Source organism: Rhea americana, unplaced genomic scaffold (genome assembly GCF_003343005.1).
Source record: "Rhea americana isolate MKP2758 unplaced genomic scaffold, rheAme1 scaffold_55, whole genome shotgun sequence".
NCBI classification, from domain to species: Eukaryota; Metazoa; Chordata; class Aves; order Rheiformes; family Rheidae; genus Rhea; species Rhea americana.
The window spans coordinates 1,774,822-1,800,316 of record NW_028186701.1 but is presented as its reverse complement, the minus strand read 5'-3'; the positions used below and the strand labels follow the sequence as shown (position 1 = coordinate 1,800,316).

At 40.9% G+C, this 25,495-nt stretch overlaps 1 protein-coding gene across 1 annotated transcript in view; it reads left to right on the top strand.

The window, feature by feature from the left end:
• Positions 1–25,495, top strand: part of LOC146587986 (poly(rC)-binding protein 3-like) — a 101,259-nt gene that overhangs the window by 63,907 nt on the left and 11,857 nt on the right. The window contains 6 exon segments of the mRNA XM_085318742.1: positions 6,717–6,848; positions 10,418–10,546; positions 12,654–12,797; positions 16,873–16,929; positions 17,412–17,487; positions 19,319–19,371. Coding sequence (XP_085174868.1) covers positions 6,717–6,848; positions 10,418–10,546; positions 12,654–12,797; positions 16,873–16,929; positions 17,412–17,487; positions 19,319–19,371 — 591 coding nt within the window.

The window sequence follows — 25,495 nt, the reverse complement described above, 5'->3', positions numbered from 1 at the left end:
GTAGGAAAAATGTCTTGGAAAATTTCTAGTCCCATTGTGGATTTGATTTGAAAAGAATAATTGCATAACTTTTACCTCTGTTTTTATACGATTCAATTTGGTATTGATGCAAATCTTATATATGTCAAAATGAATACATAATTCATTCAACTAGAAAATTTTTATTTTAAAAACAAAATACATAATTACCAATTACCATATTTAAATCTTGGCTTTTAAAATTAATTAAAATAAAGTTACTAAGAGTGAGGCAAGAGAGYGCTCAATTTATTGCAGAATTACCATTCTGGGCATGTACATATTTAAAGTGCTGTGATTTCCTCAGGTTTCATGGACCACCTATGACTGGACATGGTCACTACTTTAATGGAAGCCCCCAAAGAAAAAGCAGCAGGCTACATGAACACTCTGGTCTCTTAGGAGAGGATTTAATTCTCTTTACTTTTGAAAGCCAGGTGTCCAGCGTAGGTGTCTGTTATGTATTCCATGGTAAGGCAGAGACGCTTGCAGAGGAGAACCTACAAATACATGAATTGAGTCACCCACAGCAGGTGAAAGAGGCTGTCTCTCCACCTTGGTGACTAAATTACAAGGATTTGAATCCCTTTCTTACGAGTGCTTTTTTCTCTCACTCAGTGAGGTTAATCTCCATGCTTCCCCATAGCATTTGGAGATGCTGACAATGATCGGAAATGTTACCCTATGCCTTTAGTTACCTATGGTGATTATTCGCATTTAGAGTAAAAGGACTAGAAAAGAGCCTGTGGGTCATCAGATGCAGTCATCTTCTAGTATAAGCAGCATGTCATGCAATTACTTTCATAGCATAATCAAAACTAGTCAGATTTGTTTTTCTAGTTTCTGTTATTGGATGCAGAACCTCACTTCACCAATAATTAAACATCATCTTTTCACTCCTCACCTGAATTAATTCATGAGCAATTTATACAGTTTTGTTCCTGTGCAAGTACTGGCCATTAGTTTAAGAAGTTCTTTCCATCCCCAAGGATTTCCCTCCTAGCCGTATTTCTAGAAAACAGCTTTATGCCTTCACACCCTTGCCTTTGCCAGCCTACATGGATGGGCCAAGCTCAGTCTTCATAAGATGCATTTGCCACCTCTCTTGTCACTCTGATCATCCCCTCCTACTTTTTCCYAGTCTGAGTTAAGTGTGTATGTTAATTGTGGACAGGTTGCAAAGGAAATTCCACAAGGGCTTATTTAGTGGCACTAACAATTCCACATCTTGGCTATTGTGCTAACATATACCTGTTGCTGCTGGGAATATCTCATCTGAGAGTGATGGAACGTTTTGCACACAACCATTCTGGGATTAGTGGGAATCACTGGCTCTCCCAYGGGTATTTTCAAGAGGAACCCCTAGGTCTTGGCAGGCTTTCTTAGTAGTCCCAGATAAATTACCCCCCGCCTTTTTTTTTTTTTTTTAATACTGCAAATGTTTATCCCATTTATATTTTTCCAGTCCTTCATGGTTATGCAGATCTTCCTGTATAATATTCCAGTCTTTCAACTTACTGATGAAATCGCACGATTTTGTGGCACAGAACATTTTATATGCACACTAAGTTTTTTTTTCCTAATCAGCTGTTAATGAAATAATATTGACCTTGAGCTTGAATCTTACAGAACTACGTAAGTAATTCTCTCCARCCCAGATTTAAAACCAGCTGCTACTACATCCTCCTCAACTTTATTCCTTACYTACCTTATACCACCCTGTTCCCTCTAGCTCAAGAGACAGTTCCATATATGGCACCCTACCCTCTAATCCATGGAGACCTGAAGAGAGTAGTTGACAATGTTACTCTTATTTAAAAAAAAAAAATACAAAAGAACAAATCTTTGTTATGAGAGAAAGAAGGAGGTTGGAGATCTGTTGTCAATAAAATCATTTTTGCTTGAAGGTTTATTCTAAAGGTTTGCGTGCTATTCAAGATAGAGTAGTGAGCGCTTTCCCAGGAACTGAGGTATTTTTGCCCAAGTCTTGTACAGGCAATTAAATTCTGCTTGCTTTTCCTCTTCCATTTTGATGTACRTGGCTGCTGCATTCAGACTGTGCCTTAACCTGTCAGCACAATTCCTGTATTCAAAGAGAAGCGTGAAGCACTGACAATAATCTCTGTGAGGAACATGCTCTGTTTAGGCCCTTATCCTGAAAAATGCTGAGAGAATCTTTAACGGAGAAAATCCCTGCCAGTTCCCATCAAAACTCAATAAAAATAATGCTGCATCTCTCAAAAAAGACATTGCATRCGGCACCGAATCAGAATCCCCGGGCCCCCAGACCTCAAGGCCTCCCTCTRCCCCTCTCAGGACCAAGTTGCCTGTGAATATGCTGTAGCTAGCAAGAGGCAAAGAAATCTGGATTTCAAGCCTCTGAGTGGATTTTACGCGTATTTATCCTCTTAGGTTTTAGAGAACAATCTGGAATCATAATGTGGAAACCTCGCAAAAGCATATTAGCACTTGCTGCAGATCTAGTACTGTTAGGTATACTGAAGTATYTGTATTTAATTTTAATATAATTGGCTACTGGTTTATATTTTAAAAAAATGAGGTAAACGGAGCAGTATCATATAATCAATTGGGGTTTTTAGTTATTCCTGTTGATAAAATCAGGTAACTGTAACACTTTGGAGGTAAATTCAGAAATTACAAATGATGCAACTACTGGATGTTATTTGTCATTCATATCTTTGTTGGAGATTTTTTCAGGCATTAAAAAAAATAGAAAATCCCAAAGAGAACATAATTTTTCTTACAAAACATTATTTTCACTCATTCTAAGAAATCTAAATAATATTAATAGCCAGACCTGAAATTTAACTTTTGCAGCAAATGTAGGACAAACCCTGTGACCTTCTATTCTCACTGAGGTGAATTTAATGTTAATTAACATTAACATAACATTAATTATCATTAACAGTTTTGGTAATAATATAACTATTCAAGAAATGTTCAGCAGTCATTATCAAACAATTATAGCAGCATTAGCATGTAATAAACACTATCTCCCTTCTAGTTTCTTCTCACATGCTCTGACCTTGCTTTCAAGACTAGGGGGAACCCTTCATCCTTTATGGAAGAAGGAAAACTGAGATACATCCCAGGAGCTATCCCGGCTTCAAGTCATCTTTAGTTTGKAGAGAGAGACCTGCCTGTTAATTCATCTTGATAAAAGTAGCTTCAAAGAGCATGTGATGATCATGCGTATCTGCACCCTGAGCCCTCAGATGTCTCACTCGGTTATTGGATGATAAAGTGCCAAACATATTCATTAGGGTCTTTCCATTTCGTGGCCTTTTATTAGCCAAAAAAGTCCTGTGAGATGAACAGTTCAGCTAACGCTCAGCTAACTAGAGTAGATTTAACACTACATCTGTGAAGTCCTGTGAGATGAACAGCTCAGCTAACACCCAACTAACTAGAGTGAATTTAATGCTACATCTGTGTTAGCTGGTTATGTTGGTGCCCAAGTGCTGCTATCTGAATTACTTTAAACAGTTACACTGTTAAAATACAAGTGGACCCGCCTACATTGAAAATCTGAACTGTGTGAGTTAAGATATATTTATGTATCCTTTATGGAAAAAAAAAAAGGAGGAAGGATTTTCTCTTTGTTGTGTATGCCCCCAAAGAGCATGTCCTTTTTCCCAAGAGTTTGTGCTCTGTGTCACTCTACTAACTAGTAGGAGGCAAACGACCTTAGAAGGTAGGCAGTCAAGTCTTAGTCTGCTTTTGAACCATCACATGAATAGCTGGCTCTACTTATCCATGCCTGTGGAAGGTTAACACATGTCCTTCCCTTTTACACACCAGCACTTTTTCAGCCCTTTTGTGGTTGGACAACAGCTCTTGTAGCTTATCAGTAGAGCTGAAACCAGGCCAAAGTAGTTACCAGCTAGTATCCGTGTAGTCTGCATAGTATCCTTTTCTCAATGCCCACAGCCTCAGTCTATCAGCATGCACAGTCAGAATAATTTATAAATTAGAGCATTTCTGCCCTTTGCACTAGCTGTCATCACTAGATTCTGCATACTTCTTCAGACATAGCAAGATGCAGGGCTTTTTTTAAACTGTGATGTACTATAGTAAGTACTTTACTTATTACATGAACTCCTTGAACTCTTAATTTCAACCATACAGCTKTATAGCTAGGGTTAAGCAAGTATAGGGAGAGATGGGAGCCCTGTAATGCTTTTATAATATTAGCAAAATTCTCAAAATGCAGTCTTACAGAAGAGAGAGAGATCTGAAGGAGTTTGCTGTGCAACTCTTGCATACTCATATCACTCCATTTTGACAACCTTTCCAAATGAAACTCAATTTTCTGGCAGCCTAATGATGAACTTAGGCACTGACTAAGTAGATAATCACAYAAGCAATTAAAGTGTTCACTCCAGAGGAAAAAGAGAGAGATGAAAACATGGCATTAACCCAGCTGGGTCCTTGGAATTGCAGGAGAAGACACTGCAGAGCAGTGGTTTCCAGGCTAGGGACTGAGACCCAAGGAATGCAGCTGTAAGTTCACTGGTGAGTGGGCCAGCTCTCTGTATAAGTCTACCTAATATATAAAATAAGTCTACATCGTCCACTGCAAAAATGCATGTTAGTTGAGTCCTGGAATAATTAGCAGGCAGAGCTGGTAGTCAGCCCTCCTCCAGCTAAATTGCAAAATTGTAGTAGAATCCATGGCCATTTGCAAGCATTTATGAAGAATTTGCTCGGCTGTAGAAGAGGGGGGAGGGGAAGGGTGATAAAAGTAGCTGAGATGATGCCTTTATATCAAATACTAAATTGCTACTGCAGCAATGCTGTAAATGGTGTGATGATCAGGTACCAACCAAGGAGCCACCCCCACAGCTMCATTATGCTTGCTGTGGAAATTAGCAGGTTTAACATTTCATTTAGAAACCAATAAAGAAAAAATTGCAAAATGTCTTCTCCAAGTGGTTCAGCAGATCTCGGAACTTAAGCACTGTGGCTCTGGGTCACCTTTCCCGCCCCGGAGCCGAGGATGCCAGAAACTCGGGCTGCTGCAAAGCTTCATGCCTGGGACAGGCTCTCACAGCACCTYCCAGCAACCTAGGAGCCCATCCTGGCTGAGGAGCAGCCTGGGAAAGCCAGCAGCTTTAAAGCTCTGCAAGGTCCAAATCTAGTATCTGTCAAAGCATTCAGATGTGGATGTGGGGCTGTAGAGAGTTAGTATAAAGAAAGGGGGATCTCCCAGTTGGAAAGAAGAACGTTCTATGAGAAAATTTCTGGCTACCTCTGCTTGGGAGCCTGCAATTCTGGAGGGGATTTTTTTTTGTTTGTTTGTTTATTTTGTGCATTTTTAACCTGGTCTGACTCCTTTATGGGTGTAATGCTGGGCTTACATATTTAGCTCTCACTCCCTTTAAATGAGGAGAAAATGAAAAGAATTACAGCTTTCAATGAACTAATGTTTGTGAAGTGCTTTTGAAGGCACCAAGTGCAGTTAATGCTTTGAGGACAGATCAGTTGTGACATGGACCTGGGAGAGATTGCTGGAGTTCTGCTATGTGGCTTGGAAGTTGGTTACTTACCTACTCTGGAGGATAGTGTGCCACTGCCTGGCACAAACGTGATACAACAGGGTTGCATTTTCCTGCTGAAAATTTGTTTTTTTTTTCCATTGGGGTCCTGACCTCACACACAGGCACTTTTTTTGGTAGACGTGGCAGCTCTTCATAGGTGAGAATGTAGGGAAGCCCATTTGTTCTGGTTGCTGTCATTTTCATTGCATTTTAAATGAATTGAATGCGTATATAAATGTGCCGTCTTCTGTCACTTCTTTCATAGTCTCTTGGGCAGCATTTCCGTGAACTTCTGAATAGCTGCTCCGTTCCACCCCACGGGTGAAAGAAGAGCTCCTTGTCAGTTCCGTCAATGTTAGCAAACCACTGTGAGGTTCTCGGGGTTGCTAGCAAGGTGCTATGCAGTTTGTGCCTCTTTTCTTCCTATTTTTATTCTTCAGTGCTCCTGTTGTTCAGTGGGAAGATAAGCATTACCTTTTCCTTTGTAATGAAGACTTTAGAAGGATTAAGTCTGTTAGCACTGTCAGTTGGCCGTGGAGGCTCTGCTATGAAGCTGTGATGCACAAGAGTTTAGAAATGATGCAGAATTACAGATCCTGTAGAGCCACCACAAAAGAGAAGTTAAATCAGGGGAGGGTCAAAATATTTATCAAAATAATTAATTCAGTTTTGTTTGCTTCACATTATTCCCAGATCCTTCATCATTCCCTTTTTTAACCTCTCCTTTTTGTCAGAAGTTGCACAARACGTGAAGACACCTGGTGGAAGTGTTCCACTTGAGAGAGTGGAAAAGGGATCAAAGCAGGATTTGGGGGCTTCCCTACCTGCTTCGGTCTGCTACGGAGATGCCATTCGGAGGATGCCACGTCCTCCTCCTGTCCTTGCCTCAGAGGCTGCCRCTGCTCCCTCTGCTTGGACCTGCACCAGCCAGCAGAGGCACTGCCTGGGTGCAGGTTCCCCGTGTGGTTCAGGCTCACAGCGGGTCTCCGGAGAGTTGGCTGCTTCGCCTGTAGCAGAACCCCGCTCCCTGATTAGCCTTGCACTCCCAAGTGCAGCTCAAGCATTTGCCCTGAGCCCCTCAGTGCTTTGGAGGCGTGGGAGGTACTCGGCCAACTCTTGCTGATGCTGTTGTTGCAGGACATAAATGCTTCGATGACAAACAGCACGGTGACCAGCAAGCCACCCGTAACACTGCGACTCGTCGTGCCAGCRAGTCAGTGCGGGTCCCTTATAGGAAAAGGAGGCTCCAAAATCAAAGAAATCAGGGAGGTAAGTCTTGGGAGGGCTGCTGGGGACACCGGGCTGCTCTGTGCCGCGGTGCAGCTGCCCAAAGCCCCTGCCTTGTTCCGCAGCAGTGTGCTGATAGCAGTATTGCAAATACATGCCAAGCACAAATGCCTGGGAAAAGCCTTGCTATGGCGGAAGCAGCTGTCCAGCACATCTGTACATGTGTGTCTTCCTGCAAGCTAAAGACGGTATGTGAAAGGAGGGGGGAAAAAAGTGACCTGACTTCATATATTCCAATCCTGGAAAAGACACATGGATTTTTTTTTTTTTTTTAATCTTGACTTTGTCTTAGCGTATCCATTCAACGTACCATGCCAGCAAACCCTGTTTCTTCTAATCACAAAATCCAAAAGAGGCTAATACTATGTCAATTTAAATTGTCATATATATAAGTCCATCAACATAGCACGTGCCAGGCTGAGACTCTAGTGTTSTTCATCAGTCAAACAAAAAAATAGGATGCATGCATAATATAGGCAAATAGGTAATACAGGGAAAATCTAAACAGAACATTTCAGAAAAAGAGTTTTTTACTCTTTAGAAGGTGACAGTATTTCGTCTAAATTTATACTTATCCCAACACAGAATAAAATATTGAATATCAAGCTAACATTCTGATCAATTTTCCTTTTGACAGCCTTTACCAAAATGAAACTTACTTTTTTAAATAGTTTTTTCAAAATGTTGATTASTGTTCCATTGAACCTTAAATTTTCGTTTCAAACATGGAAAAAAAAAGCCAAGCAACATTTTTTTTACGGAAAGAAAAATTGATGTGTTATACATTAATGGGAAATGTTTGATCAAAATTGTACATCCAGCTTTTGCTGTGAAATGTTAGTTTATGCTAACAGTGAAAGGAGAGGTGATCAGAGAGGGCAGTTAAGTGCTTTAGCCTACTGGCTTTCAAATTCTTCCAAATTATTTTATTTGAATTCAAATTYGATTATTTCATGAGTTTTTTAACTAAGGTCCTTCTGGCAACTTAGTTTAACCTTTCAGGATTTGATCTTTACCGACAGTCTTTTCTCCTCTTGCATTCAGGGAAGTAAGAGCGTGGTAACATACACATGCTGTCTTTTGTAAACTCATAGAAAAATAATTGGGAGCCCTGCCATCTGAGACCTGCAAGTAAAAGCTAGTTACAAATCAGATTTTTTTCTTCAAATTTTGTTGTATTATTTTTCATCAAAGAGCCAGCAAGCTACAGTCCCTAGTAGTCTCTATTTTCAAAMCTGCTTTTGGGATGTGGGAGAAAGGAGCCATCTGATGACATTGAGAGGAAGAAAACAGTATTTCTATGCAAACATTAGAGTCATAGGAAACACTTTCTCTTTTCTTCTTTAGTTGCAAAAAAACTGTTGGAGAACTTTATATTAGATGGAACAAAATATTAGTGTGTTGAAATGCACTCCCTGGGCTCAGAGATGACCTCAGCTATGAGATGTGCTTCCCCTTGGTCCCCTAGGTTTTTAGCTGCCCTGTGGACTTGTCACGAAGTGGGAATCGGGCTGATTGCTTAGCTGTGTTGAACAGTACCACATAGGAGTGTGWACTATGCTCTGGTGAGCAGTTAGCTGCAGATTTTACAGATTTTCTTAAAAATTGGAAATTTCATGCAAAACATGGAGTGAGCGCTTTTAGGACATGGGTTGCTCTGTGAATTCCATGGGGATCAATCTGCTGGCCTACTGGCAATAAATGACTTACTTAAATGGTTATGCTGCTGTTTTTCAAGCCATTAGCTACCCTTGTAGTAGAATCATAGGGTTGGAAGGGACCTCTGGAGATCATCTATAATCCAACTCCCCTGCTCAAGCAGGGTCAGCTACAGCATGTTAGACAGGGTTGCAGCAACAAGGACCCYCCTTGCTGAAGCCCAGGCCTGAACCAGAGACCTTTAGATCTTCAATCTAATGCTCTCTCAGCTGACAAGGAAGTAGAAGGATATTGTTTGGCCAAAGAGGTCTTTTGAGAAAGGCAACATAGCAGGAATTCACACTGTACATTTTCTTAAGCATAAAGGCGATGGACARTATGTTACCTAGTTTTTCATTGCTGACATATGATTAAAGTCAAAGAATAAACAGGATCAGCCTTCAAAGCAAATGCGTAAGTGATTGTAGTATTTGGCAGAATAATTTATGGTAGATGTACCAGTCCCCAGAACTGTATGTTAAATTGCAGATACAGTCAACTGAAAACCAGAGCATCCATCTCAAGGTGTCTTCTGATTTTCATCATCACACAACACTCTGTGCACCAGTTGCATGGGAGATGCTCTTCTGTGTTCAGTCAGGGAAATAGGAACAACATGCATGGTTGYTGTACTATTCCCACGATAAGATTATTTTTAAAAAAGAAGAAAAGAAAGACAACAGATTGATCAAATTATCATGAAATTCCAAAGCATTCCAAAGTTATAGAACAAGCAATGAATATTCTGCCCTTAGACAACAGCGAATACAAGATGTAATCAGTACTTTATTCAGTCTCTGGAAAGAAGAGTAAGATGTGTTGTATGTGACCATCAGAAAAATAAATTAACCCCTTGGTGATTGACACAAAATCAATGATAGCTAAAAAACAGAGGAAAACAACCCCCCAAGTGTTGTATCACAATAACAATCAGGAATAGATTATATTGTATATGTGAAAATGCTAACTCAATATGAAATGCATGGTTTTTCCATTGATTGGAAAGGTCTTTAAGGATTTTTATGAAATAAAGCCAAAGATCATTTTTGCCTTCATATCTGCCTCCATTTTTGTTTTTGTTTTTGTTTTTTTTTTTTTTTTTTTTTTTTTTTTTTTTGATTAAGGTACATGAGTGCCAAGATCAAATTAAAAAGAAAAACAACTGCTCATTACCTTTTTTTTTTTTTTTTTTTGATTAAGGTACATGAGTGCCAAGATCAAATTAAAAAGAAAAACAACTGCTCATTACCTCCTTGGGTTCGTTAATGAGCTAAAACCTGATGAAGTGCATAAATTTAATTAACAGTAATTATAATTTAGAAGAGCTCCTGCACCATCATGAGATATTCCAGAGTATGAAGCAGCCTGAGATTTCATCCAGAGAAATGAAGTCAGCCATCATGGATTAGGGAACCAGTTATCTGCTGTTGCAACTTGTTTGATGAGCAGACCCTCTTCAGTTATGAGCAAATGTTTTTTCTTTTTTTCTAATTTTTGTTAGTTATTAGAAAGTAGTGAGTTCCACCTTTTCTAATCAGTGTTGCAGTTGTCTGAGGGAGTTAAAAGATTGCTTCTGAAATTCAAGTCACAATTTGCTGCTTTAACAGCTATGGGGAACTAACCTTCCCACAATGGAAATGTTTGCAAATTGGCTGGAGCAGACAAACCCATGTTCTGCCAGAGTCCAGTTACTGTGTCTGTGTGTGCATTTGCACATGCAGTTAACAGAGAAAAGAGCAAGTTTAAGGGGGCTCCACCTCATCGCTTCCATTCCCAGCAGCACATGCCTGGCTTTTAGCCTGCGCCATCACCTCCCTGACAGTGATTTGCTCTCTGGTTTGTCTTTGCTGAAGTCCACAGGAGCCCAGGTGCAAGTGGCAGGCGATATGTTGCCAAATTCGACAGAGCGGGCGGTGACGATCTCGGGCACTCCTGATGCCATCATCCAGTGTGTGAAGCAAATCTGCGTGGTCATGCTTGAGGTAAGCAATCGCYGAGAGCCTCCGCTCTCGTCTGGGAGATGTTCAAAACCATCATTTTCCCCCATGCTTCCCATGTCTTGGGAGCCCCACGGGTGCTGCGTGCCCTTGCTGTGTCCAGGATTTCAAGGGGCTCTGGTGGGCCGTGCCTTGCCTGGTAGTTTAGAGCATCTCATGCCCCTCTGAGCAAGCTCTAAGAACCACAGACTAGGGCTGTTGGGAAGCTGTCAAAAAAATCCCCCAAACCAAAAAACCTGATTTGTGCAGAGCGGAATTCTGGTCCATTCTGAGAGAAGCATTTTCTTTTGATGTAGATTTGAGCAAAAAACAACAAGCTCTTCTTTCAAACAGAAATAACTCTGAATACTGCTATTTAGAMTATGTAAGGATTCCTTGTTTTATTAGGATCACAGCATTGCATAAGGCCAGAATGTTTCATTTTGACTGTTTTTTTTAACTCATAAATTCAGTTATATAAATTAATTTATGTAAAAATCCGAGCATTTTAATCCTGAGATTACTGAAAATACCTTTACTTTTATATATGTACACTTCTCATAATTATAAAGTTGAATAGTAGTTTGAAAAGAACCAACTCTCAGCAAATCAAAATGAAATGTTTTGACCTAGTAACCATAATTTTTGACACAGCACATGAAGCATCTCCATTTTTATCATGTTTTCTGCTGGAATTTTCTCCATATTTMTTTTTGTCGTTGTTTTTTAAACCAAGCCTATCAAGAGCTGTCTCTCTGTGATGTCTGACACCCTTCTTCCTTCCTCGGGAGATAGGAGAAGCAGCGGAGTGTCAGATACTGCAGTGTGGCTATTGGCTGTGCAGAAGTTTGCCATGTCTCCAAGTGACATATAGCCCTCACGTCAAAATGACATACAGCCTTATGCAAATAGATGCCTAAAAACTAATTGATTCCCCAGTGTTTTCCCGGAAAAAGTGACCCTTCAATTTTTGTTGGACTACTGTGAGGAAAGGATTTCTTTATGGAAGGCAAGAAAACAGAAAGACAGATATTGGGAAATAATTTTAGTTTAGTAGAGAAAATAATAGGCATCAGCTTTGTGAATAGTGTGTAGTCTAAAGTACAAGTGGCTTTCACATAGTTATTTACTGAAGAAAATGAGAGAAGCCACTTCTCAAAATCAGAGGCACAGTCACGTTTTTCAGCTGACAGAGCCATTATTTTCTTATATAACCAATTCTGACATGAGAATTACTTAATTTTAGGGTTAGGCAAATCACAAGCAACTCTCTTCAAACAGGCCCTGGCTTCACTGTAGTTTGTTTCTTCAAACATTAAAAGAATTCAGAACATGAGTATGTTCTAAGTGGCCRTATATGTTTAAATTGGCAGTAAACACTTCTGTTGAAATGAAATAACTAATTTGATGGTTGTGTTGATGATGTAAGTGTTACTATTATCTTTTTAAATCACAGTTAATGCGTTGAGGCCAGGGCATCGTTCAGAAGCCTGTTTTACTTTATTTATAAGGAGAGAGTCAGCCTTAGTCAGGTATTTTCTCTTTGAGTCCTACCTTGGACTCCAGAGAATAAATTCCTCTCCTGTTTGCTGTAAAGCTCCTAGCTATGCTCCCACTGARGCTGGAGAAAATTTTCACCAAGTTAGTCAAATGGAAGGCAGGATCAGACCATTAACTTGAAATTGAGCATCTGACTTAACTGAGCTGATGAGGAATCTTGATGTGTAACAGTATAGGAAAACTCAATAAACTAAATGTGTTCTGTATTAACAGAGTGAGAACATAGGCCTGCTTTTTCCAAAAGATCAACAAATTTCAAACTTGTTGTTTCTTGAAATGCCTTGAAATACTTAATGAAGCTTTATAGCTTCATCAGACCGTTGTGGCAATGAAGCATAAGTGTCAGCGCTGCCTTTGTCAGTCGTGCTGGCAGGATTGTGGCATGTGCCCACAAAAGCAAGGACAGCTGGCCTCGGTTGTGGCGGAGGGATGGGTAGAACAGGGACGGGGTTAGCTGCATGCRTTGTATTTGAAGGTGACCGAGGGAAGAAGAGATTTTTATACGAGCTCTGCCTCATTCTGCATTTTGACCACTTTGTGTTTCTGTCTGCAGTCCCCACCCAAAGGTGCCACCATCCCCTACCGTCCCAAACCTGCCTCTGCACCTATCATTTTTGCAGGTGGCCAGGTAAGAGCAGACACGATTTTGGCTTCAGCTGGAAACCACACCGTCTTGGCCCAACCTCAGCCAGCGCCTGTTAGTTTTCAACTTTTACTCTTTTTTTGCCTGGTATAGTATTGATGTGCTTCATCTACTCTCTGTGTTTATGGTCTGCAGAAAAGGAGAACACTGCATTACAAACTTAAAACAGTGGTGGGAAGCATTTAATACAYGGCCCAAATAAGCCTGGGAAGTAATTGTTTCAGTAATACCATGGGCACTATCCTGGAGATTTTCTCATGGGACAGGACTTTGTTGTAGCTGGGCTCGAAAAAAGCTTTGCTATTTCCTAGCAGATGTTGTCAGCAATGTATTACCTGGCAGGAAGAGCAGGCATTTTCCTTGCTTCTCTTTCAGTACTGTAGAGTTGCTCTCGTCAGCCTCGTACAATGAGCAGTAGAACAAGACAACACTGTGATGGCTGGTAGTTTAACAAGATTTAAAGCTAACTTCTGTAATCCATAACAAGTTTGCTCTCCTGTCAATTGATAGGTGTCCAAATCCATTATGGTAGGAGTTGCTTTTTCACTCTAAAGTGSTGTAAGTAGTTCTGGCATCCTTTCGGAGAGTACAAGTGATGGTCAAACAGCAGGATGACTCTGCTGAAGAAAGGCATACTTCTTCTCTCATAGTTTTTGTATTTATTAGGACCAAATAATGCATTTTATAGTAAAAATACCTACGCACATAACTATTTCTGTTGTTATAGTCCCTGAGGACCAAGCAGGAATGGGTTTCTGAGGTTGCAGCAAATATGTAAATGCAACTGCAGACCTTCCCAGCCATGAAGTGCACAGACTRCTGAAGCTCTCCTGTTTGTTTTTTAAAGAGTGAAGACTGAATTGTTCCCCCTTCACCTTAAGCTGTATGAATCGGGGTTCTCCCAGCTTCTAAAGCCTCGTTGCAAGCCCTACGTGCTGGGCGAGTCTTCTTTGCCTTTGGGTATTGCCCTGAAATGGGCCCATGGCATGCAGCTGAGATGGGACATGAATTTACTTTGCCAGTTTGTAAGAAAGCTCCTGCACCTCTCCAGTACAGATCATCGCCATTGCTTCCAACAAGCCTTTTGAGTGAGCTTTCAGTTTTTACTATTTCAGATCTTGCTTCAGTGTTATATCTTCCATCCTGTAACTATATACTGTGTCTGCATTTTCATAATGTGGATATAGCAGCCATCAGTTTCTGATACTGTTCCTGAGCCTACTGTTTCTTCAGAATAAGAAATTTGCCTCCTTTGCTCTTCCTTTGCTGACCAAAGTTGAATTGAAACTGAAAATAACTTGCCAGAAATGAGTCTATGATGGAAAGCTCAGAAAAAAAATACTCAAAAGATATATTAAGTTTATGATGCAGTGCTTCTCTTTAGGAAACATATGTGCGTATATAAGTAACAGCCCGTGTTACCCGTGTGGTAATGGCCACTGTCTTCAAAAACTGTCTCTGTATACCTTGTTACTCAAAAATACTGAAACTGTTCACTAGGGTGCTCTGAGCAGTTTGTATAAATAATTGAAAGTGTCCTATTTAAAGGTCTGATAGTTCTCTAAATTCTTGTCATCTTCAGTTTTATCAGTCAAAAAGGCATTCTCTACTTTTTTAATGCTACCCTGTTGAGACAAGAAAGTGCATGAGACATATTCTTTCTGCCCACTTTGACTCTAGTTCCTTACTTAGGGASTTTTCAGCAGTTTAGAAAATGCTTAAGGTGGGTTTGGGAGTAAGTATGGAAAGCATCTCTRGTGGGTGTCAGAGTGCCAAGTTTATTGCTTGTTTACTGGAAATTAATATTGAAAATAAAACTTTGTCAACAGTGTTAAGTCTGCCCAACCTTTTTGCTATAGTATCAGAAGTTATTTTTCCATTTTGAATTACACCATGGCTATCTTGAAATGTTTTAGGGTTTTTTTAATGCTTGCGTATTAAAAATCCAACTTCCAGTTTTCACCTAACAAACAAGCTGGGGTTTTGCTGCTTGARACACTGTTTTTAATTCTCTTGGGCTGCTTTGGTGTCGCATTGCATGACCAAACTGAAAGGAGGCTGAATGCTGTCCTGCCCAGCTCTGCTCTGCCCCTTACCAAAATCCAATGTATGGGGGGTGGGGGAAAGACACTCCTGCCTTCTGGAAACAAACCAAATATTTCTACCCACTGTGCTATGTTGCTTTTGGAACGGGTACTCAGTGGGTGCAGCTTTTCTCTATGCCTCATAATGGCTTTATGTTTTAAATTGAGGATTTGTAGACCAGCTCACTCCTACTCTTACTAATGCCAGTGCGTCAGCAGGAGAGTCACCCTTGCCTTCGCTGGAGCAGCGCCATGGTTCACACGCTTGGTGACTTGCTGTGGCACAGACGTGGGAGCCACTGCCCCATGCTCTTGCTTGTCCCACCTTCCCATGGGAAGGGCACAGGTCCTCCACCAAGGGATGACACAGCCAAAGATGGGTTTTCTCTGCCCGAATCAATCAAATGACCTTCTGGGATCATGAGGAGTGAAGGGCACCTTTTCTGCTAGGAAAGAAAAAGAATTTAAGACTCATCTCTCCTATGCTGCCTTGATAGTCTTCACTGTCAACTCTACATCTGAATTATTGCAGTRATTTTCCCAGTTGTACTTTCTTCCTCTTGTACAGCTGAAAGCTGGGGAGAGGTGATGAGGGAAGCGGGCAACCTTTGTTAGGGTCACTGGAGGGCTTTTTTGTTTGTTGGTTTGGTTTGGCTTGGTTTGCAGTGATTTCTTGCCAATTCACAGACCACAGATCAGGAACCTGTAAAAGATATTCCTTCTGCTGGATTTGAAGTAACGCCAGGATCAGACTGGACATCCCGGATCCAGTGCAGAGGCCTAGAGACCAAATTAATGTTTTATAGACCCAGTATTTGCTCACAAACTTAGCATCTTTTCCAAGCGTCATTATCTGTGAGGCTGCTCCAGTGCTCGACCCTAGGCACAAAGCCCCCATTCAGCAAAGCATTCACTTAAGCTTGTCCTCATTTGGTAAAGCACTTAAACACATGCTTTGCTTGCTTGCTTGCTTAAGACCCACTAATGGCAGTGATGATCTGTTCTGCTGGATTGGAGCCTTTTCTTTCCATTTATAGACTGCTTGTAACAGCCATCYCCCATAAATGAGTGCGAGTATGTATGCCCATGAACATCTCACTGAGCTCAAGAGCATACTTCTGCCTCAAAAAAAAATGATCATGTACATGATATTTGCCAATTGTGGCCTTGTTTTATAACTAGTTTGAAAACTAAATAAAATGTTTCCTCTCCAGAAAGGAAGTTCTCCTGCAAAAATGTGTGTTAAACAGTTGGGTTGTTAAAGGTTTTAATATCCAAACTCCATTAAATGAATTGTTTTATCATTTGCAGAGGATTCATTACTTTCTAAGAGGCCTTTTGTCAAATAAGTGTTTTGCAAACTAAGCTAATCGTCTCTCTGCCTGTTTATAATTCTCCCAGTACAAATATTTATACATTATAATTTGTCCTTCTGCTTTCCTGCCTGTCTAAGCACAAGTCCTTTAAATTTGTTCTGACATGCCATTCCTTTTGGAAAAGTTCTACGGGATAGAATAGCAAATTATACTTTATGTAGGGTTTTTTTTAATAGTTTTTCTCTGTAGGCCATTGAGCAGAGCTGGCAGGAGAGACGGAGGGCTGTGCTAGCTCATGTCAGGCATGCCATGGCATCCTACCCGGCAGTGGGACTGCTGGCCAGTAGCCCCCTGCCGGGGAATGACGCCGGAAACCATACCTTGGGCACTGCTCTTAAGGTGCACAGAGCTGGATTTGGGGTGGATATTTGGCTTTTTGTGCAACGTAAGACCTGGCCACATTGGGGGTCCCCGTCTCGTTCCTCTGCAGCTCTCCTCAGCACATCTCGCTGCGGGATGGATGGGAAAGAGGTGCAGAGCCTCTCTTGTGTCAGGCCAGTGATGTCAAGCAGCACAAGAGAATTAAGCCCCTCTCTGCATTCAAAAAGAAAAAAAAAAGAGTGGTGCTAGCTGAGGAACTAGCAGGAGGCTTTTCTGTAGCCCGTTGGAAAGGGGAACGCTGTTGGCCAAGCTGCCTGATCCGTGTCTCCCTTTGCTTGTTATTCGCAGGCGTTTACGATTCAGGGCCAGTATGCCATCCCGCATCCAGACGTGAGTCCAGCGCATGTAAATTATCCCCTTTTTCTTTCTATTCCCTCTTATTTGTTCTGGGCAACATTTGCTTTCTACAGCTATGGCCTATATAGCTATGGCCTAAGGATGCCTTTCCATAACAACATACTGTTCAGCTCAATGTTAGTTGGGCTGAATCTCTTATTTCACATAGTAATTGCGAGAAAGTACAATGGCCCAGGAACAAATGCCAGTTATCTTGGTCTTTTTTGCATGTGATATATTTGAGTTCTTTTTTAATATGTCATTCTACAGATAATTAGTTAATATTAACAGTAGCTATTACATGTAATAACAGTAGAGATGTCATTTATAACCAGTTTCTTTTTTCTCTATGGTAGACTAGAATGAATGATTAAACCTTTTTTTTTAATATAATTTTAATTAATCCAGTTTTAGAACATGTAAGATGGTTTCTCTGCTCTGAAATAATTCCATTTGATTGGTTAGTTCTAATTTCCCATCCTGCCCTGCAGTTGACCAAGCTTCACCAGTTGGCTATGCAGCATCCCCCCTTTACTCCCCTTGGGCAGACCACCCCTGGTTTCCCTGGTACGTACCCGTGACCCCCTGGGGATGTCCTTCTTCTTAACAGCTTTGTTTCCCACGGTCATTACATCATTTTAATAATAAATGTGCGCAATGACCAGCGATCCTTTTGTTTTCACACATTAATCTCTGTTCTCGCCCCCCCCATGCCTCTTGTTGCTGTTCCTTTCGTCATTACTAAAATGTCTTGCTTTGTKTGTGCCATTTATTTCATCAAAACCACTTAATCTGTGCCATTGGCAAAAAGCTCTGAGTTTCTTTTCTTCAGTCCTTGTCAAGTTATTATGCACTATACAGTATGTACCAGTTGGTATTGAGCGAGCTACTTACGGCAAACTACTTAGGCAATGTCTTCTCAAACTCCCAGTTCAGTAATGTATTTCAAAAAGAAGTAGATATAGGGAAACCATATGGTCCTGCAGTATGGAAATACTGATTAAAAAAATTACTGCATGCCAGAACTGGAATTCCTTGCAGAGCCAAATGCCTTAACAGCATCTGTAGTCATCACTGCTGGGCAAATCTCACTCTTCCTGCTTGAATAGATATCTCACATAATGCAGCAGAAATTTTGTTCACTTAAGAACTGCCAGAGTTGATCCATACTTATTAAAGGATGTCAACTAAAGCTGACTTGTCTGTTAAAAAACAGAACTCAAGCCATATAACCCTGCAATAAATCATTTTACTGTTCTTCAGTACATCTGAGCTTGGCATGCAAGAATTATATGACAAAAGTGCTTATATACTGGTACATGTTTTGTATGGCAAATAACATTTTATCACATACATCAAACTTTATGAGCAACTTGATCAGTTACTGCTTTATGTATGTTCGATGTAAAATAAGCGTACACAATTCTTAGCTGAATGTAAAATAAGTAAAGTGTGAGCAAGTCACTTTTTTGTTAGATTATTTCTTTTCCATCTTTTATAGTTGGAAATGCATATTTTTGGCATGTCTCTACATAGTAATAATAAAAGGGGAAAAAAGAGAAAAGCAGAGAAAGAGAAATTACACCCAAAATATGTATTTTTTCCTACAAATGGTGTATCTGATAAAATATCTACAAATAAATTGCCTTTCCTAGCTTTATATTTTCCTTATTCTTGTCATTAACATGCCTCTCCTTAATCTTTTCCTGATTGTATTTGTGAGATGTGTTGCTTCTGTAATGTTACTGTGTGCTAGAGCAGTAATTCCATTTTTCCTAAGCGTTTTCCTTTTGTCCACCCAATTTAAAAACAAATGTATGCAGCTTACAGTATTTTGTTCTTTCCCCTTGAAAAATTACCCTTCCCAACATTTCTTCAGGAACTAATCCCACATGTAATTTCCAAATTCTCCTAGTTTTTTTTCCCTCATCTGTATTTTAATATATTAATTTTTCTTTTCACATATATATATAGTTTGTTTTATTAATTTTTGGTCTGATTTCCACTTTCATTTTCTGTATTTTAGAACTCCTGGTAGACAGGTCAAATTTCAGCCATCCCTTAATTTCTGAATTAATGTTTTTAGCAAAAATGTCAAAGACTATTTTTAGGTGAAACCCTTCATTTCTCCAGAAATTTTTTTTATAACTCTGTGGAACCTCATGTGCATTTGTTATTTTGGTGGGTTAAAGGTGAATTAAAATAAGGCTTATTTAAAATTAGTCCAACCCGCTGAGTTTTGCATCTCTTGCTTTCCTTTCTGTTTCGCTAGCCCTTCTCTACTTTTCTTTACTCCTCTCTTTTCTCTCCGTATGTTTCCTTCTTTAAAGTGTCATTTGTCATGTCTTGCCCTTTTTGCGAAGCACTGGCGTAACGTTTTCCCTCTGTCCCTAACTAGGACTGGATGCCACCACTCCAACCAGTTCCCACGAACTTACTATTCCAAACGATGTAAGTGGACCAACAGTCCGTATTGCTTTTCTCTTCTTTCGCTTTTCTGTGCCACCGCAGGCAAAATCTCTCATCTTCAGTTAATTTATGAATGCCAAATTAAACAGCACTTTTCTTGAGCTCAAAAGCTACTACAGTTATATAAAGGTGCAATATAAATGTTTACATAAAACGGGCTAAAAAGCATTCCCGTTCGGGGAACCCTCAACCGGCTGCCATCGGCAAACTCGGTCGCCCTGAACAATGTTGTTCTGAATCTTAAAGCAGCTCCTCAAAGTGCCTAAGTGATTTTGTGCATGCCATATAAAAATGTCTCCCAGTTTTATTCTCTTTCCTTGCAAACAGAGGTTTTATTGGTTTCCATTATGAATGAGTCACATGGAAAATGGAAGATTTCTCCTCTAGTAAAAAAAAAAAAAAAAAAAAAAAAGCTTTCAAGCACGAGTGGGCTCACAAATAACATTGCATTACTTAAGAGATGCTTACAATATTGTGTAAGCCCTATTAAACTCAGTGGCAACGATTTGCAGAAAGGAAAAACACAAAACAACAAAGCAGCAGCAAAGGTAAATCTTCTTCTATAAGTACTTGGGATTTGGTGAGCTTGCTGTTACTTAAAGGATGTCCTGCTGATTTGTCACTGCTGGCTTTATAGCCCAATTTACATGTCGAGGATTTTATGGGAGCAGTCTTTATCCTTACAATGCAAGTCTTTGTAATCTCRCTGTCTGGCAAATTTTGTTGATGCCATTGGCAGTATAAATCCAGAGTAACATTTCTGACTTCACTGGAGCCTTTCAGGGTTGATATGGGTGAAAGAGAGAGTTCGCCCTGTGTCCAGCAGAAAAGAAGTACCCGTTTTTCATCTAGAAGGTGTAAAATGCACTGACTGAGAGAAGCCACTGGCCCTGCGGAGCAAACATGCATTGGTGTCTTGTTTGCAATGGAAGATTTTTCTAGCTACACAGCATGTATCTTGCTATTGTTGCCAAAGCAACAAAAACARGGCCAAAATGAGAGAAACAAGCCTGCAGAGGTGCTACAAATGGTGAAATGGCATTATCATGTTGTTTGTARTGTGTGTGTGTGTGTGTGTGTGTSYCCGGTACTGTACTTTCACGTGGGTGTGGAAGGAAGAGGTCTCTGAGAAGGCACTACAGAGTGCTTGGAGCTTTTTTCTGTCTAAGGGGCAGGGAGTGGTAGCTTCCCCTTGTGTCTTCTCAAAGCAGTTACTCTGCCCATGCCTTGGGCAGGTGAATTGGGTCTCCTGGCCTAGGTGCACATGCTGGCGTCCCTCTTGACAGCTGTGACCGAAGAGCAGTGGTGGGGCAGGTAAAAGCAGATCCATGCAGTGCAGAGCCCTTGGGAGGGCTGGTGACAGGACAGCAGAAGTGATACTTTGGCCCTTCATAGTCCTCTATCCCAATTATTGCATCCCTCAAAATTGATTTTTGTCAACATTATCTAAATTAAGAGTAAGGAGACACCTACTCCAAAGTCGTTGCATGATCTGCACCAGCTTGACCCACAGGAGGCTGTGCTGACCACAGGGAAGGAAAGGAGAGTCTTCTCCTAAAAAACAACGTGTCAGCTGCAGCAGTGTCTCTCTGGCTTCTGCCGGCAGTGCTGGGCATTGCTACAAGCAGCAGGCCAGGGCAGATGCAGGTCACTTTGTGCAGTGCCACACACTGATTATTTGTTTGTATAAAGCTGGTAAGGCAGTGACCAAATATCTTTTCTCTTATTACTAATTACTGTCACAAAGTCATGGTGCTTCCCTCATGCAGTGTGCGGAGAATTGCAGCTAACCTGTTGCTAAATAAAAAAGATAACTGGGGAACAAAGAAATACATTTCACCAAAAACTGTTTTCCATACACTGAAAGCCCATGCTTTCTCTCCAAAGAGCGAATGCAGAGGATTTGCCTTTCTAGGTTTTGTTATAACTTCTGGATGTCTTCAGAAAGAGAGCAGATGGGACATTGCTCCAAGTCCCTCTTAGAAATCACTTTTATCTTTATCCTTTATCTCCTTTTCCTCATCATAGGGACATTTCCTCATTACAGGGACCTCCCACCTCTGCAAAGAGAGCATTAGCCCAGCATTGCCAAGAAACCCCTGCTCTGCCTAATGAGTCTCCACTTTTGACCTCTTAAGTGGGAAGTCCTGCTGCTTCTGTGCTAGAAAAGTTGAGAAAAAAWTGGTGCCACTTGCATCAATTAATTTGGCATGCTCCTGCAGCAGGACTCGCAGTGGCTGCTGCAATCCTGAGGCCAGCCTGTGGCTCTGCCCCAGCGGTGAGCTGAGTCCCAGGCTACAGCCAGGCCACACTGCCCTGGGGTTTGGTTGATCATATTTTCCAAAAATCAAAGAAAGTGCAGGCAGCAGAGTGAGTTCCCTTAGCTCATCATGGAAATAATAGAGAAAAGATTGCTCTGATTATTTATTTGCCCCCAAAGGAGTGAAGAGCACAGAAGATGATACTCTATGCCATAGGTATGTAATTACTTGGTTGCAGCTATGCTCCTAAGCAAGAGTGTCATTCTTTGACGGTGGTCTTCTCTTCCAAAAGACATTACTTGTTTGCCTTGCTTTCAGTACTGAGATCTTCTCCAGCTGTTGTGGAAATTACATTTTATAGTGTGTTTTACACAAACCCTAGTGCTTCCACCACCCTGGTATCTAAGGAGAATGGCAGGGAGTGGAAGGGATAGTTTCCGGGGGGTGGGGGGGGGATTGATTTGGCACAGATGCCAGCTGTTTTAATATGTTTTGTGATCTGATGTCCCCCCCAAAAGTGGCCTTTGAGAGTAAACAAAAAAACCAGTAACCAATGGCCATTGAGAGTAAATGAACAAGCAAATAACCAAAAATTCCCTTTTATCAAAGATTTTATTGTAGAATTTATTAAAAATATATATGGGAGAGAGAGGCAGAGACAAGTAACAGGAAAACAACCTTTTCTTTGGAAAACACCACGAAAAACTTAAGCAAGCTATAAATCTGCTAAATACTCCAGAGAARCAGAAATGAGAATCCATCTAAGCTGGAAATGGTGTGCTCAAGAGCTGGCTATGTTTTTTTCACAAAGCTAGAACTACTTCCCTGCAAACAACCTAGAGGGAACTTGCATGGGAAATGCGCTCAGAGTAGCTTACAGTAAAATCTGACATTGGCTGCATGTAACCCTCCAGGATGGCCAGGATGGCGCGTCCTCCTCCATAAGTATTCCTGAGGGGGAACTGGTGAGCCTGAACTCCCACTTTGGCAGAGCTGGAGATCACGTCCTGCAGAATGCGAATTGATGTAAGCCCTTAAGGCGACCACGAGGCCAGCTTTTTCTGGCCACCCTCTGATGCTGGGGTGGCTTCCAACAGTGCTGCTGTTTGAATGCTCTAAGAAAAGTGTGCCTCACTTGTGAGACATATGCACATGGCTAGATTTTTGTCTTCCTTTAATCAAAGAGGATGTCATTTGATTCCTGAAGTAGACCTGTCCAGATGAGCTCAAGAATGAGTGGAAAGATTACACTACACAAGCTCAATAGCCCTCAGAAGCAAAGAGAGACTGTTGTTTAGCATTGAGAAGAAATTCTCCACAAAGCACCTGCTGCTCCTCTTAGGCAGCAGGGTGGGAATGGACACTGGGCCCTCAGTAACTTGAAAGGCACAGAGATCTGCAGCCTTGCTAGGTTACAAACAGAGTAATGCTTGTTTCTGCAAATGTCATCTCAGCTTTCTGTGTGTTTTCTTACAAAGCTTGTGAAATCAGTATTGTCCAGATTTTGTATTATCTTTGCAAGGAATGCAAAGTTTATTATTATTATTGCTTTTTAAGAGGCACAGAGTATTTAAGCATCTTTTCCAAGGCCCTGCAGTAAGTCTGTAAAAAACTATAATCATCCCTCAGAAGATTATCACTCCCTGGAGAGTACCCTGCCCCTGGCATTTCTAACTAAAAAATAATAATAGTAATAAAGAAAAGAAAAAGCCTACATGTGCAAGAGTCTTGTCAGTGGAAAAACTCAGGCTGCAAAAGTGATAGAGGAGAGAAGGACGAGGACTGGCAGCAGCAAGCAAAAGACTCAAGAGTACATCTTTATGAAAAATGACTGAGAGTCTTTCTCGTAGGGACCTTTGCTGTGACATTGAAGTAAAGCTAATGCAGAGCCTTTGCCAGAGTCCCTGGGCTGGCAACAGGTAGCACAGGGGACCCACACATACCTCTGTGATCAGCTCCTGGAATGGAAACAGCAGGCACCARGTCATAGAGGCTACTTGCTTGGCCCTTTTTTCCAGTGCTAAGTTCACAATAAAAATGGAATGTGATTTTTACAAGTATGTAAATATCTGTCTTTTTTTTTTTTTTAAAAAAAAAAAAGGCTCAATGCCATCTCCTATGACAAGTGATTCTCTGCAGTGTTGGATGGTGATCGTAAACAGCTGACTAAATATCTGATCCCTCCCAGTTCTGCACAGAAGTAACACAGCATGGTGGGCATAGGCGAACGGACAAGTAGGTAACATGCAGCAGTAAGCTATATTTTAAAGGCTAATTATCCGAGTTTCTCTTTGCAGATAATTTATTAGGCTTTATCAGTGAGTTTAGCATTTATTGGGGAGGGAGGACAGAAGAGGGAGGCCTGGTTCTGCAGTGCCATGATGTGTGTGATCACCAGCAGCACGTGTGGCGGGGACATCACAGTAGACCTCCTTTAGGAGTCCAGATTTATCATTCTTTTTTACATTGCTCTTAGGGGAATTTTACTGAAGGGTAAAAGAAAACTAGAGAAAGGTAAAAAGGAGAATATGTTTTAGTGTTTTTTGGGGTTGTTTTGTTTTGTTTTGTTTGCATGCAAAAAAGTGAGATAGACTGAAAGAGGGAAAAACAGGTCATAACTGGTGTGGTGAAYGTGAAAGGGGAACAGTTTTCCCCCCGTGCTTACAGGAAGCGTAGTACAAGAAAGAGGGGCATCAACAGAGATTTTGAGGTGTAAGGCCAAATATGAATGAGCTGTGCAGATTGCTGCTATGGCAGAAGGAGGAGTGGTTTGAAAAGGAAATTATAAGACATATGGACTATTAAGCATAAAGGCACACTGAGTATATATACATGCATGCATGTGCATGCACACACGCACGCACGCACACACACAAACACACACACACACACACACACACACACACACACATATATAGTTAGTAGCTTTGGTTCTTCTTTCATGCATGCTTCTTTATCACCTGTTTTCTGGAGAACATCATCCTGTTTTTTTCATCTGTAAGTGAGAGTTAGGCTCGCAGTATGCTAAACAAAGAGGTGAACATCAAAAATAATGCAATGCCTAAAGTCCTTGAATAATATATTACATTACTTYCTCCCTCATTCCGTAACCCTATCTGTCTATCTACTGAGTTTGAAAAGCAGCAAATCCTTGTCCRTACTACACGCAACATTTCATGCAAGACTTTCAAAGTCAGAGGAGGCTTGCTTTTGTTGCAAGGTACCTTTTTTAGGACTGAAGTGTGCACAACCTGCCAAAGTGAAACRGCCAGCTAAAGAATGACAGAGCGGGCAGCTGATGGCATTAGAAAGATCAGTCTTGGAAAGACTCTGGATGCAATTTGACATGATAGGCAGGCAAGGTTTTATTGTGTAAAACGAAATGTCCAAGGCCTGACTGATCAAATCTTTACAGAATAAAACCAGTTCCTTGGACTTCTTCCAGAAACCAGCCTCTCTCGAATATTCAGATATTACACAAAATTGAACATAAGTAATAGGGCAGTGCGTAAGAGGATGAGTATCTCAGGTGAAAACCCAAGCACTCCCGCATTACTGCACTTCCCAGGGGGTTAACCGTATGCTGCACAAGCTAGAGTGACCATGTAGCACAAGTCAGGTCATGTCTTACAGAGCATGGTCAGGCAGCTCATTACTACAGTGAAAAGGATAGCTTTGGAGGAGCCTCAGATAGGAACAAAGATGGTACCCTTTTCTTCTTGTTAAATATGATTTTAAGGAACCCCATGCCAAAAGTATTAACTGGGCCTGCAGAATCAGCCCAGCCCATAATAAGCCTCTCAAGTTTCCTACCTGCATCACGGGGGGTTGTGGTGAGAGTATTA